The 13,507-nt window shown below is 42.0% G+C and overlaps 1 protein-coding gene across 2 annotated transcripts in view; it reads left to right on the forward strand.

The window, feature by feature from the left end:
* si:ch211-212o1.2 (uncharacterized protein LOC492735 homolog) overlaps positions 1-13,507 on the forward strand; it is a 52,178-nt gene that overhangs the window by 3,712 nt on the left and 34,959 nt on the right. For both annotated transcript variants that reach the window (XM_055155953.1, XM_020935048.2), the window contains exons 2-4: positions 8,819-8,938; positions 9,083-9,174; positions 12,627-12,771. In XM_055155953.1, coding sequence (XP_055011928.1) covers positions 8,819-8,938; positions 9,083-9,174; positions 12,627-12,771 — 357 coding nt within the window. The remainder of the gene's footprint in view (positions 1-8,818; positions 8,939-9,082; positions 9,175-12,626; positions 12,772-13,507) is intronic.

Genomic DNA, 13,507 nt, shown 5'->3' on the forward strand with positions numbered 1-13,507 from the left:
CCAAATTTTTCCCATTCTGCCACTTTGATTAGTTTATAAAGTTAGTCTCAAATAGGTAGGTTACCTTCAGAACCGTAGGAAAACTGCACAGAGCCGTGGAGCGGACGGTGACAGGGATCAGTGCCTGCATTCACTGACAGCTCAGGGCTGTGACAGCAGAGAGGATGTGCTTCTCATATACACTGCTCTCTTTGCAGCAGTGGTCAGTAGAGCTTTGTACAGCGGCTCAAGCGACGTACATTGCACATGAGCACTGCTCTGTACAAACACCTGCACATCCTGCTCTGTACGTGCATGGCGCATATCAGTCACTTGTGTCGGGCAAATGCAGGTCGTGTGATAATGATTTAATCCATGTCTGTGCGCAAAGCGAACATCAGGAACATTTAGATGACAATAAACGTATTCCATAATCAGCGAGGCATCCACCTGTGTGGGACAAAATGCAGTGGACACCGGTGAGACAAGAATGTGAGCGGTCAGCAGTAGCAACGGTGAAAACTCATACCTCAGGTCAGAGACGTGGGGGAGAGCAGTGGTCAGCGGGTCTACTGTGGGATGAGGAGATAGACACTGGTCAGCTGTGTAATGGGAGGCAAACGAAATGAAGAACGTAAAGAAAACTATAAAAGGTTGACGTGTGTGCGTGTGCACGGGCTTACAGGGGTGCGCATGCTTGAGAGGGGCGTACATGTATGCAAAGTGTTCGGAACACAAATGCAGCCTCTTCTGTCATGGCCCATGCAAAATTCTATATTCCTGATGCCTCTAGTGGTGTGTACTTGCGTTGTGGGGCTCCGGAGCTGTTTTACTGTAACCATATATAATTTTCCACACACCCCTCTTTGCTTACAGATTGCAAACATTACCCACACTGGCAGTGATTTTAAATGCTACAGCGGTCACAGATTGGTTCAGATGCGGTCACCGTACTTGTACCATCCCACTCCATCCTCCAGCAGCGAAGTACAGCCCGGCCTGGACATGCCCCCTCCTTAATGCTAGCACTAGTGCTAAGATTGGGGGCCAGATGTGTGAACAAGTGTGTGTGTGTTCATTTTTGTTTCAGTAGCTCCTCCCTTCATGAGCAATCTGACCAGAATTGAATTTTTCTATAGATCCTACCTGAATGACTGATTGATTACACAGACACCTACATGAGATGTTGGCATTAAACATGTCACATGGACATTTTTTACAATGCAAATGCTACAGTGAATGCAATGAGATGACACATTCTGTATATTTATTTTAGAACTTTAATATCAAAAGAAAATTCAATTCTGTCAAGTGGTTAAAGATGATTCACTCCTCATCCAAGCGGCTTCTTCAGTTCTGGTCAGGTTACTGGACACTGCCTTATATCTGCCTTCTATGTATCTGAAGGGAGGAGTTAGCTGCACTGGAACTAACTTTTTTGCTTACAGTTTCATTCAGTTGACTGAATTGAATTTTCTTTTGACATACATCCTACCTACTTTAGAACTTTAAGATATAAAATCAAAAGTTATTTGTCAGTAAATATGATCCATTTGTTTGGTCTTAAGCCATTGTCATGAAACAGGGTATCCTGCTGATATCCTCCTGACAACAGACCAAAGCAGTGGTCACTTACAGTCACATGACACAAAGCAGAGCGCCCCCTCCCTGTGTGTTGTGGAAGCACCAGGCTCACAGTGAGGGTGTGGGTCTTATGGCTGTAATCATAGAAGGAGCGTCACATGTGGTCGCGACTGTCTCCAGGTAAATCTCCAAAAGACTTTTTCAGAAGCTTTCTCTCATTTCAGCCAAAGGGCACAGCAGGCTGCAAGTGCAAGACATGCTCAACAACACTAACAATGCAGCCACACCATTTTATAGAAACTTAAAAACAGAAATGTTCCCCCCACATGCTGACAAGTGTCTGTTCAGGAAAAATAAACAGGAAAAAAATCCAAATGTCAAAGTGTCCATTTAAGGGAGCGGCGTGCTGTTATGTGCTTAGTTGTTTGGGTCCGGTTCTTTGGCGACGGGAGGTAAATCTAAATAGCCGTTTGGCTTGTTAGAGTTTGGAGAAGTTAGATGAGGCGTTGGCGATGCTCCATAGGCCAAACATGGGCTCATTAGGGCAGAGAGAGGATGGACAAACAGCTGGACATGTCTCTGCACACCCCTCGCCTCTCTGTGGACGCCCATATGTCTGAAGTGCCATGGTTGGCTGACGGCCCCCTCCTCAGCTCACATTCATTTACAATCCTTTTGGACATCTGCAGTCTTAAAACAACATTAACACACATTTAGTCTTCACAGGGTGCTCAGTCAGCCCCTATGTATAGAGCCACCATCCTGATTAAGTGCTCAACTCTTAAGTATTCTTCTGGCTCTGGCCTGATAAAATCGACAAACAAAACCCTTATAATGGTGCAAACTTCTCACACTAGGCTTGTTTTTTCCTGAACTTATTTTTTATGATTTGCATGACTATTTTAGACTGATTGAAAGAAATAGAGAAGTATATATAACTGGGCAATGAAATTCTTACTTGCTTGGTCACTTGGGTAAAACAATATGCAACAGAAGCAAACTTTTTTTTTTCTTTTGTTAGTTTAAATATTTTAAATGATAATAAAATTGTAATGTGCTTTACAGGCTTGTTAAAGCCTCGCAACTCACTACTCTACTACTAACAATACTTATTCATTCATTCCACACTCGATGGTGGTAAAACACTATTGTAGCCACAGCTGCCCAGGGGCAGACTGACAGAAGTGACGCTGCCAATCTACGCCCTCCGACCACCACCAATCGTTCACGCACACTACAATGTGGGTGAAGAGAACTTGGCCCGAGCAGGAATTGATCTTCCGATCTGCGGGTTGGGGGACTACTGGTCTACCCCCAGAACCACTGTCATAGGTTATATTTTGGTTGTTTTAGTTTGTGTAATTTGTGTGATAACAAAAAAATAGGTATTAGGTTCTGTGTGTGTGTGTGTGTTTTTTAACAAATGACTATTGTTTTTGTGCAGCTTCCTCTTGTTACATCTCACATTGTTCTTTATTCTCAGACAGTGGCCTGTTTAGCCAGAGCTGTATCTTTCTCCAGTGTGTAGCAGAGTGAATTTGCGAGGATGTGAGAGGTATCAGGTGTTGGGAGAGAAGGATCTGTTGTCAGCTGTGAGCCGTCTAAAGGAAGATGGTGATCTTCACCTGTTCAGTAGCACCTGTCAGCAGCACCTTTCACATTAAACACCAGAGACACAGGGCACTGGGGCACCCCTCTGCGCTCTACATACTGTCTAACTATAATGTCACTATATGTCACTTGTGATAGAGTACAGTACAGTCACTGCTGTCTTAGTAAAACAAACATTAAAAATCACCTCTGCACTCATGAAAACTCCCGATCTGACTCTCTTGTGGCTTTTTCATTCTTACTAGCATTAGCCCTTTGCCAAACATGTGTCTCACAATTTTCTTGAGATCACAACTTCAGTTTATTATGATTCATGTGTGCACATAGACAATATAAACAAGTGCACTAAGAAAGTGTGACATCACCCATAGCATTGGCCTCCAGTCAAATGAAGCAGAATGAAACAGTTATGGCAGCAATTTAGAGCAAAATTCATAAATAGAAATTTATTTACAGACAAAATAGTGACATAAAAACATCAAGATCATGTAGAGCTGGTTAATATGAACATTTTTAGACTAAAATGACGAGGCTCACTGCAACAGTTAGAGAGAAGCGTATAAAGTCAAATGGAGCCAGAGTTGATGGAGCCGGAAACACCCCAGTGCTCACTTCCTATTTGGAAAACGATGGCTAGCGGGTTAGCCATGTCCATACAGTCTGAGTGTGTACATAATTGTCTTGTATTGATATTAAGAAGGAAGCAATAATCTTCACTGTGATTGGTTAAATACTGTATGTCTGTTATAATGATTTCTCCAAACTACTATATCTCCCCACAGTTAGATTTTTATTGTCATTGCCCTAGCCTGGCCAGCCAAATGACTTTCTTTCTGCTGGCTGGTGCTTTTAAACCTGGCACCTTTGTTACACATTTGTAATTATGCAGCTTAATTGGCACAAGCGAACAATAAACATTAGTTGAATTAAACCATAAGGGGTTCCATTTTGTAAGTATTCAGGGTTGGGACTTTATTACCAGTGTTATGCTAATATGGATATTCATTTTTCCTCCAAAATGTTTCTACTAAATAAAAGATTGACTCGCTGCTTAACAAAGAGTGCCCCCATACACACATTACAGGCGTCGTCCACACACTTTCCCACAATGCAACACTGTACACTGTGGGTGCATCTATGGCTGTAGGCGAGCCCTTTAGGCAGGATTTGTCTATTGACCTTGACCATGGCACGAGAGAGTCTGTGTGTGTATGTGTGTGTTTAATTATCCTTATGAGAACCGCAGATGAATATGGCAGAAGCCCAAAGCCCAGGAGAGAGTTACATGGCAAAGCACACACACAAAGAAGCACACGTGTGACGTCTGTGTGTCTGTCCACTGAGGGCCCAATCCTACTGCTTCTCTGTGTCCTATTGTGCCCCGATTCTAGGGCTCTGCAATCTAAAATGTAATGAAACTTCCTTCATATTCAGATTAGATTTAACAAACAGCAAAGATGTTTTTGTGTTGCTAAGGTAACTAAAATGAGTAAAAAAGGTTAGCTACTGTCTTGCCCCACTGCAACAAGGTCCATAGGAATACATTGCTCTATTGGATTCTTTATGTTTTGGTCTGGATGTCAGCCAGATGTTATCAAGTTCTGCATCTCCCTACTGTTGATTTGAATTTGACTTGAATCTTTAAATGCCACATGCTCAGTTAGTATCCTAATTAAATGATATACTGTGGAACATTCCAGACAAAGCAATAGCATTCCCATGGAGACCAGCAGGTGGCAGACTGCTTCAGAAAAGTTACTTAGCGGATCTTTTAATTTTATAGCTGCAAACCTGTAGTTTTATGTAAGTGAATGTAAGGCTCACATTGCCTTTGTGTTGCTTCTCAGTTATTGAATGCACACATTGTGCTCTTTGTTGCAATTGAATCTACAGGGTAATGGGTTTATTAAGTTAGTCTGGCAGAGCTGTGCGTGTTCACAACGACATACATGAGGTGTGTGTTTTGTCTTGTTTTGGTGTGTGAGTTTGCATTAGCGTGTGTGTTTGTTAGCATGTGTGTGTGTTAGCGTTTGTGTGTGTGTGTCCCAGGTTCAGTGGCCCTCTGAGATCAGATGAAAGGAAAGCATCCTGTGACTGATCCTCTCCAAACAGGGGAATTGGACCTCCCTCTCCCCCACCACCTCCCCCTCTTGTCTCTCACTCTCATATCCCATAACTCCCTGTTTCTGTCACACTCGGCATCCTCACAGAGCATGTGACCCACTTTTACCACCCACCTCTCCCTCTCTCCCCCCGATCCCCAGGTCCCATCTGAAGACGGTCTGCGGAGAGCCAGCCAGGGGACCCACAGACCGAGATGGAGAATAAAGAGGCGCAGCCGCCTCCTGCCCGTTTCAGAAAGCATGGCCCCCTGCGATTTGCTTCCTAATGTTTCAGTAGTTGTTCCATCACTATGAATAAGTATTTGTAAATGGAGGTTATCTCAAAGACATGGGCCAAGTAAGGGGGAAAGCAAAACAGGAGGTGTGACTAATTTGTATGTTTTGAGAGTTCAGATTGTTCAATGGTTCAAAATGATTGGAATTGAACAAATGGCTCTTCATTAATAGTTAAAACCATTTTCATTGTGTAACTAAAGCTACATGTGCCCCATACATTTCACCAACTCCAGCCCTCACATCACTATCCTGCCTTGCAAGTTTCATTTACAAAGATACAAACAGTTACTATTGCTAATATCAGTTGCGCTTTGGGCTCTGCTTACCACTAAAACAATGTAATGGACATTTTCTTAACTCTAGCTGGGGTTTAGTTAATGGCAGAAAGTAGATTTATAGTTGTCAAAGTGAAAAAGGTCCTGAGGTCCAAATAGCTCTAATGTGACTACCTGACAGAGATGAGCATGTAGTTGTTACCTGGCAAACAGCAGTGTGAGCTGTAGGTGTACTCTGTATCTTCCCTCTCCATTAGGCCATTAGTATTCAGGATGTGTTGCAGTGTTGCTGCCCGCCACTCATTCCCTAGATAGCGAATCAGCCGGCGTTGATTAATTTCAGCCTATTAGCACCCCTGGTTCCCCTCCCCCGACTCCGCCCAGGTTAAATCCCTGTGCAGAGGCGCGTGCGTGTGCTCAGGCGGGGGCGCTGCTGGGTGAGCGATGGCACAGAGGTTGCCAGGGAGCCAGTTGTTGTCAGAGCGATATTAATGAGTGCTGCTCCTGAGCCCTGTGTATTTACGCCAGCCTTAAGTGTACCTCTTTCATTTTGGTGAATACTAAAACTCCCCCAGTGTTACTGAGCGAGTGGACTTATGCACATTTGTGAATCTGTCTCCAGCATATGTCCATTTAAACATATATCGTGTGTTTGTGTGTTCGTCTGTAGCTGTGCGTGATATCCAGCAATGCCATGGCCTGAGGGACAGGGACTTATGAGTGTGTGTGTGTGTTCTGTGTAGTGTGTGCACTGTGTAGTGAGTGTACTGTGTACTGTGCAGTGTGTAGTGTGTGTACTGTGTAGTGTGTATGCTGGCTCTGCTGAGGCCTGTCCTAGTTTCCTTTGCCTCACCAGGGAGCCAGAGGATCCAAGGAGTGACGCACATCACCTGACAGCCGCCCCACTGCTCCACGGCCCTGCTCTGTGTGAGAGATGTGAGAGTGTGTTAGCAGATCCATCAGTGCGGCCGTCAGGCCTCTGTGTAGGCCTCAGTGTGTCTTAATACAGTGGCACAGTTGAACCCAGTGTTTAGTGTTCTGATCCCAGGGCTGTGTGTGTGTGCACGTACGCTAGGCTACGGTGGAGTCTATGGTCTGAGCTCTTCTGAACCTCATGGAAGTGAAGTGCTTAAACAGTTTAACAGTAATAGTGCAGCTGTGAGTGTGTCTGAATCACATGACCTGATGTACATGAGACTTACTCATTTACAGTCCGTTGGTGTGGCTGTTCCTGCTGCCTGTAGTTCTACCATGTGTTTGTGTTTTGTACTGTATTTCAAAAATATTAAATTTATAAAATATGTGTGAGGACAAGGTGGGTTAAAGGTGAGATTAAGGAGCTTTTTTCCCCTCTTGACCCAAGATCAAGTTAAAGTATGTGTTTAGGATAACAATTTTCCTTTTGCAAGTTGTGTATTATTTTTATTCATCTATTTTAAAAAGGTGAAAGGTCAGATTTGATGAGTAAAATATCCATAATCACCTGAGGTGAGACTCGCTGCATATTCATTGTCACACTCATCTATAGGTTCGCACTCTCCGGGTAAAAAACTGTCATGAATATCTCATAGGGTGCTAATGCTGTGCGATACATCAGGTACTGAACACATTAAAGTTTCACCAGCGCATTAGACTGCTAAGTAATGAGTTATATGCAGAACACTGGTGAATCAGACATTTTTTATTTGGGGTAAAACATCAGATGCCATGTTTTCTACTTGCAGTGCCACACTTGGAAGTTATTATACAAAGTAAGGATCAACTGTGTTTCACCATCTTGGATCAGATGTAATATGTTTTCAATAATTCAGACTCACTAATCTTCTCTTTTTTTTAGTTTGACCCTGGTCTAATCCAGCTCCTGGTAAAAGGGGTCCCTCCTCTTGTGTCCTCTACTTGATAGTGCTGACCCGAGTGTTGGCCCTGGCTCCCACCTGCAGCAGCCTCTGTAGGCCCACTGCTGTGTCAGCTCCACTGCTCCACAGAGCAGAGGTCATGACCCCAGAGCCTGGCTACACCTGTCTTCATCTGACTGATTACATATTAACACCACACACACAGACGCTGTGCTCGGATTGTCCTTTGACCCAGAATTTAGAAGGTTTAGTTCTCCCAAATGTGACCTGGACCTCACCCATCTCTTTAATATTTGATAGATTAAAATTATTCTAATTCTGTTAAATATTTTTACTGCTTCTGGAAAGAATAGTAATGGGGTGACTGACTGAGTTTTGATTTTTAATATCAGTGTCCTGTACATTCATGCCCATCCCCGTGAGCTTATAAGACACTGTAAAACAATAAACAGATGGCTGCAGACAAACATGTTTTCAGCATTTATAAAACGAACGGAAATACAAATCATACAGGATACAAAATATGCTGTTTTCTGCCTAAGGCTTTAGTAATGTAACAGACTAAATAAAACTAACTGCCTTTTAAAGCCTAAGTATTATTTAATGATCAGCCAAATCAGGATTTGCTCCCAGCTTCCAAAATATTCAGAAAATCAAAATTAAATGGACAGTAAGAAAATAGAAAAGAAAAAGGAATAGACTAACAGTTAAGTGGTGATTGAAAGCTGTGTGCTGAAGTGAATGAATAATGCTCTTTAAAGTGTATTTAAGTGTTCACAACGCACTAAATAAATCCTATTCATTATTATTATGTAGTGAGTCAGCATAGATAGATAACAAAGAAAACCACAGCCAACATTTTAAAAATAACTCTCATTTAGTTGGAAACATAATTTATAAGACATAATAGTTAGTTGGACTCTACTTTTATATTTTGAGTTTAAATTGTGAAGATTACTATACCTGGGATACAAAGTGTTATCTAGATGCTCAGAATCTTTGTGAAATTCTCTTGAGGTTTGCACATTGCATGGGAATAGATGTAAGCTTTGCACCCAATATTCAGATGAAAAGTCACATGTGTATAAATATGTTCTTTCTGTTGTGTTTCCAGGTAAACGGCTCCAGGAGTGGATATGTGTCGTTCTGTGCCTCTTTCTTTTCATCATCAACTTCTCCTTCCTCGTCCTCCATTTCTCCACTGTTCACATCTTCAAGATCATCCTAGGCATTGGTAAGATGGCCTTCAGAACTAACTTTGTTTATTGCAATACATGAGAGCATGCTTATGAATTTGTGTATTCTTTTTATTAGTACATTGCACAGACCGAAGTTACTCTTAATCATGTGACTTGTATTCCCATTCCTTGTCTCCCAGTCCTAGGAATAGTGACAGCGGACTTTGCATCAGGGATGGTACACTGGGGAGCAGACACTTGGGGATCTGTGGATATTCCTATAATTGGCAAGGTAAGCAGATACAATTAAACATGTGTGGTAGAGTCAAATAATCTACAGATAATCTTTGTTTTTCCTTCTACAAAGACATGATGGTCAGTTAAAGGTCCCTATTTTTCTTTTGTAATAGTTGACGGGCAAGTTATTTGCTCATTTTGGTGTTCAGCGGTTCAACCCCTGCTTATACTAGATGCAGTACTTCATTTTTAAACATGTTTTCTGTTAAATATGAGTAGGACTGATCCAAAAACAACATAGTGGCTTTTTATGTTTCTACTAATTTAGAGAAATAAACATAGAGATAAATTCTATGTATGAAATCTGCAGGTTTTCTTATATCCTCCAAATATTATAAAAAAATAAATTCTTACACATAGGTATTTAAATAAACCACTTGCAAACATTTATAAGGGAGTGCATTAACTTATGATGACACCATCTCTAATTGTGATTTTTATTTTATTTTTTTTTAAACAGTGTAAATTAGCATACAATTTCCTTGGTATGTCTTAAGAAAGTCTCAAGTGTCCCCTCTCTGTTGGGATTGCGTAGCCATGGCAGCATGGTGGTTGCACCTTAGTCCCCTGAGCCTCATGACTGCCATAGTGACCTGGAAACGAAATGTCAGTCCTCACATGGGGCACTCCCAGTGGACAGCGATGTCCACTGTTTCTTCTCCCACTCACTGGCACACGCCCAGTGGAAATGGCCTCATGGTGAACTCCCACAAGCTGTCATCACACATGTATTATGTATGTACAGTGCATATGCAAGTGTGCTTTAAGATGGAGGCACATTTAACGAGATGACATTAAAACAAATCGCCCACATTAATGCACGCATGCATTTGACCACCTTTCCCACAGCCAATTAGAGAAAAGGTTATTCTTATTTCAGCCAATTAAAATATGTGTGATCAGGTGCAGCATGTAGATTGGCTCAGATTGGTGCAGACAACTTTGTTGTGATTAATGGGACCAGTGTTTCATAGTTTATTTTATGAAATATTCATTGAATTAATTGAAAATAAAAATGTTGGAGGTCCTAGTGATAAAGACACATGTGGCAACTGCATTTTATTTGGACCAGCCTTGTTCTGGACAGTTGCTTTTCTTAAAATAACATGTAACATTTTCAGCCAACAGCACAGTTTTAATCTGTTTTCATATTGATTTGGCTTTGTCTTGTGTTTGGTAGTTCATTTTGAACAAATCAACCTCCTCATGCCAACTCTAACTGCTTTAACTGCAGATAACTATAGGTGGTCCTTCTAAAAACACATTGCAATTTGCCTTTATCAATGGAAGGAAACAAAACAAATTTGAGTGAACACATGCAATGAAACAACAACAATAAACCAAGTTTGATTTTTATTTTTTTTTAAATGTAACAACACTGCTTTTTATTTTATCACTACAGTGTCTTACAGCTGCATTTTATTTGTGTCACACATTTTACCCTTGAACTAGATTTCTGGTTTAAGTCCAGGAGGTAGACATACACTGTAATCTCCACACATCTGAAACATATTTTAATAAATTGTGTTATCGTGATTAAGACTTCTGGTAAAGACTGATTACTTTAATTCTTATGACATGTTTGCTCCATATTTCATAGTTCACACGGATAATGGTGGTTTTACCATACTACACAACACTGTATAGTCTAGGACCATAATTTTTATGGGTGTGATTGGCAGGGACATTAACCAATCAGAGATCCAGTGCATGGTCCATTCTGGGTACGCACAGCAATAGGCCACTGAGAAACTCTGCCAGTTTGAGTTTATGGATTAATGCTCCAAGTTTTTGTATAATATAATGATACCTGTCAGAGTTGTGTGGGTCACTGAATGATGACTCCAGTTCTAGAGTATAAAATTCCAGTACAAGTCTAGGAAAGTGGAGCCTGTCTATACTTTTGAGTTGGGCAGGTAGTGCAGGTGACTGTAGATAAAAAGATTGCATTATCCCTTCAAAATTACTGGGGAAGTGGTTTTAAGAGGTATCTACAGACATGTTTCTCAAAATATTCACAAACTAAAGTATATGTTTTTTGTTCTGCGTTTTCCCAGTAGTGCTTGTTCTTGGTGAGTCTGGGTTGTGCAGTTCTCCTGTCGTCACCATGTCGTTGTACTTTAATTGACTCAACAAGGATTTAGCAGCCTCTAATGGCTCTGCTATGAGGACCTAGTCATGCTCATTAGCTTCCAATGATGCTCGATTCACAGTGAAATTTGCCAGATGTGCTTGTAGTTTGGGGAGATATACTATGTCTTTAGTTTGGGTTCTCTGTTTATTGTAATGATTCATTTGTATCCACATGTATGTTTTTCTTTTTCTTGTTGTATAATCCAGTTACCATGTATCTATAAATATGCTGTAATTGTGCTGATTTAAGTGTCAAATGATGACAGAGAATAATAAGTGAATTTAGAGATTGACAGTATACACAAGCACATATTGAAGCTCAAAGTAAAGAGTGAACAAAAAGAGTGAGACTAAAAAGCAGTACAGGCCCGGGGTCACAGGGAGAAGGGGGTGGAGGGGCGTGCCTGTGCAGCAGTGGGACAGCGGCAGTGTCCGATGTGAGCTGATGATTAGTGGACGTCGTGCGAGGTGTCCATAAACCATGTGGGATTAGACACGTGGCCCGCACTGTCCCGCACTGGCCCGCCTTTAACTGGGAGCACTGATTTGGCCCTGACTCGGCACGACCTCTGCCGCTCTGCCCCTTTCATCTGACTGAGGGTTTGGGCCAGAGGCGGGGGTCTGCGGGGCATCCAGCAGAACAGTCACACCAAAAGGGAATGGCCACATAATTGTGCCGATATCCACAGATATGTTTTCAGTGACACCTACCAGCCATAAACACCAGATAGGAGCGTGCTATTGGTTTTGAACGGCTGCAATAATGAGTTTTCACGCTGCTGCTGCCACAGCGGCACACTCACACGCTTGGACACTTATGCAAACGTTCCTTTTTGCCTTTTCCATTGAGAGACATAAATTATCTTTATCCTGTAGTTTTTGTCTCTTTTGTGCTTGTGAGATTCAGATTTGGTCTTTCATTTGAGACCCCCGTGCTCTCTCAGACAGGTGTCTGCCTCTGCACAATGCAGGAGCGGTGTGTGTGTGCGTTTGTGCCTCACATTTGTCTATGGGCCATTTGTTTGTACGAGTGTGTGGTGGGAGGCCACTGCTGTTCAGTGGGTTATTAGGATGCTGGATACGAGCTTTGGGGGGCACACAACACCAGGCACCTCTGTGTACCAGCGTGGATGACTTTCTTTTGCATAAACACCATTATTTCACTCAGTTTTCATTTGCTGCTATCCATTTGCATTTTGTTACATTTTTGCAGTGAAGTTATATGACTAAACCGGTCCTGATTTAACAATTGTAATACGAGATAAGCTGATCGCTTAATTACTGATTGACTTTTTTCTGTCTTTCTCTCTGCAGGCTTTCATCCGGCCATTCAGGGAGCACCACATTGACCCCACTGCCATCACTCGCCACGACTTTATTGAAATAAATGGCGACAACTGTATGATCCCCATCCTCCCGCTGGCCTACATGGCCTACAAGTTCCTCACTTACTCACCAGGTACAAAAACATTTAGGGTCTGCCCAAACTTACTGTTAGGTTTTTAATGTGTGTGATACTTATTTACACAGTCTTTGACTTTACCATGTGTTATCTGCAGCCAGATTGTGTAGTGCAGTGTAAAGTGTGGGGAAGGTCGTCTGAGGCCTTAGACTTCTGAGACATGTGTTACAGGAGAGGAGGGAGTGGAGCTCCCACAGTGAGGGCCATTACTGCAGAGCACAGGGCAGTGCCCGCGGTCGCCCTTGGTGACCACTGGGTGACCACTGGTGACCTTAGAGCAGAGGGCATCACTGTGGCACAGAAAACCCTCTTATTGAGCAGGTGTCATGTGCCCTGCCACGACTTACACCTGCTCTCATAGGAAAGGTCACTAATGGACAACCATACACATATATATGAGAGTCTTTTACCTGAATTATTTTAAACCCACTCCTCCTGGATTGTGCAGTATAAATACTACTGACAACATACACTTTTATCTGCACAGCTTCAGTTTTGTGTTGCCTTTATCACAACAGACAATTAATTTATTCTATTTATGTTCCTAGTGAATCATTCATGATAGCTAGTTCTGTGGACAAGCTTGTAATTGACAAACGCATTTGCTGTATTTGATCATACTAATGACTTATTGATGCTATTTTCTTAGACATACTTTAGGACATTATATATTGCCGGCATATCTGACCCCAAATCCTTGAAGTCATTGAAAAGTGTGTGGATGGGAAAAGTT

Source organism: Boleophthalmus pectinirostris, unplaced genomic scaffold, assembly GCF_026225935.1.
Source record: "Boleophthalmus pectinirostris isolate CB_2022bp ecotype Guang Dong unplaced genomic scaffold, ASM2622593v1 HiC_scaffold_2, whole genome shotgun sequence".
NCBI classification, from domain to species: domain Eukaryota; kingdom Metazoa; phylum Chordata; class Actinopteri; order Gobiiformes; family Gobiidae; genus Boleophthalmus; species Boleophthalmus pectinirostris.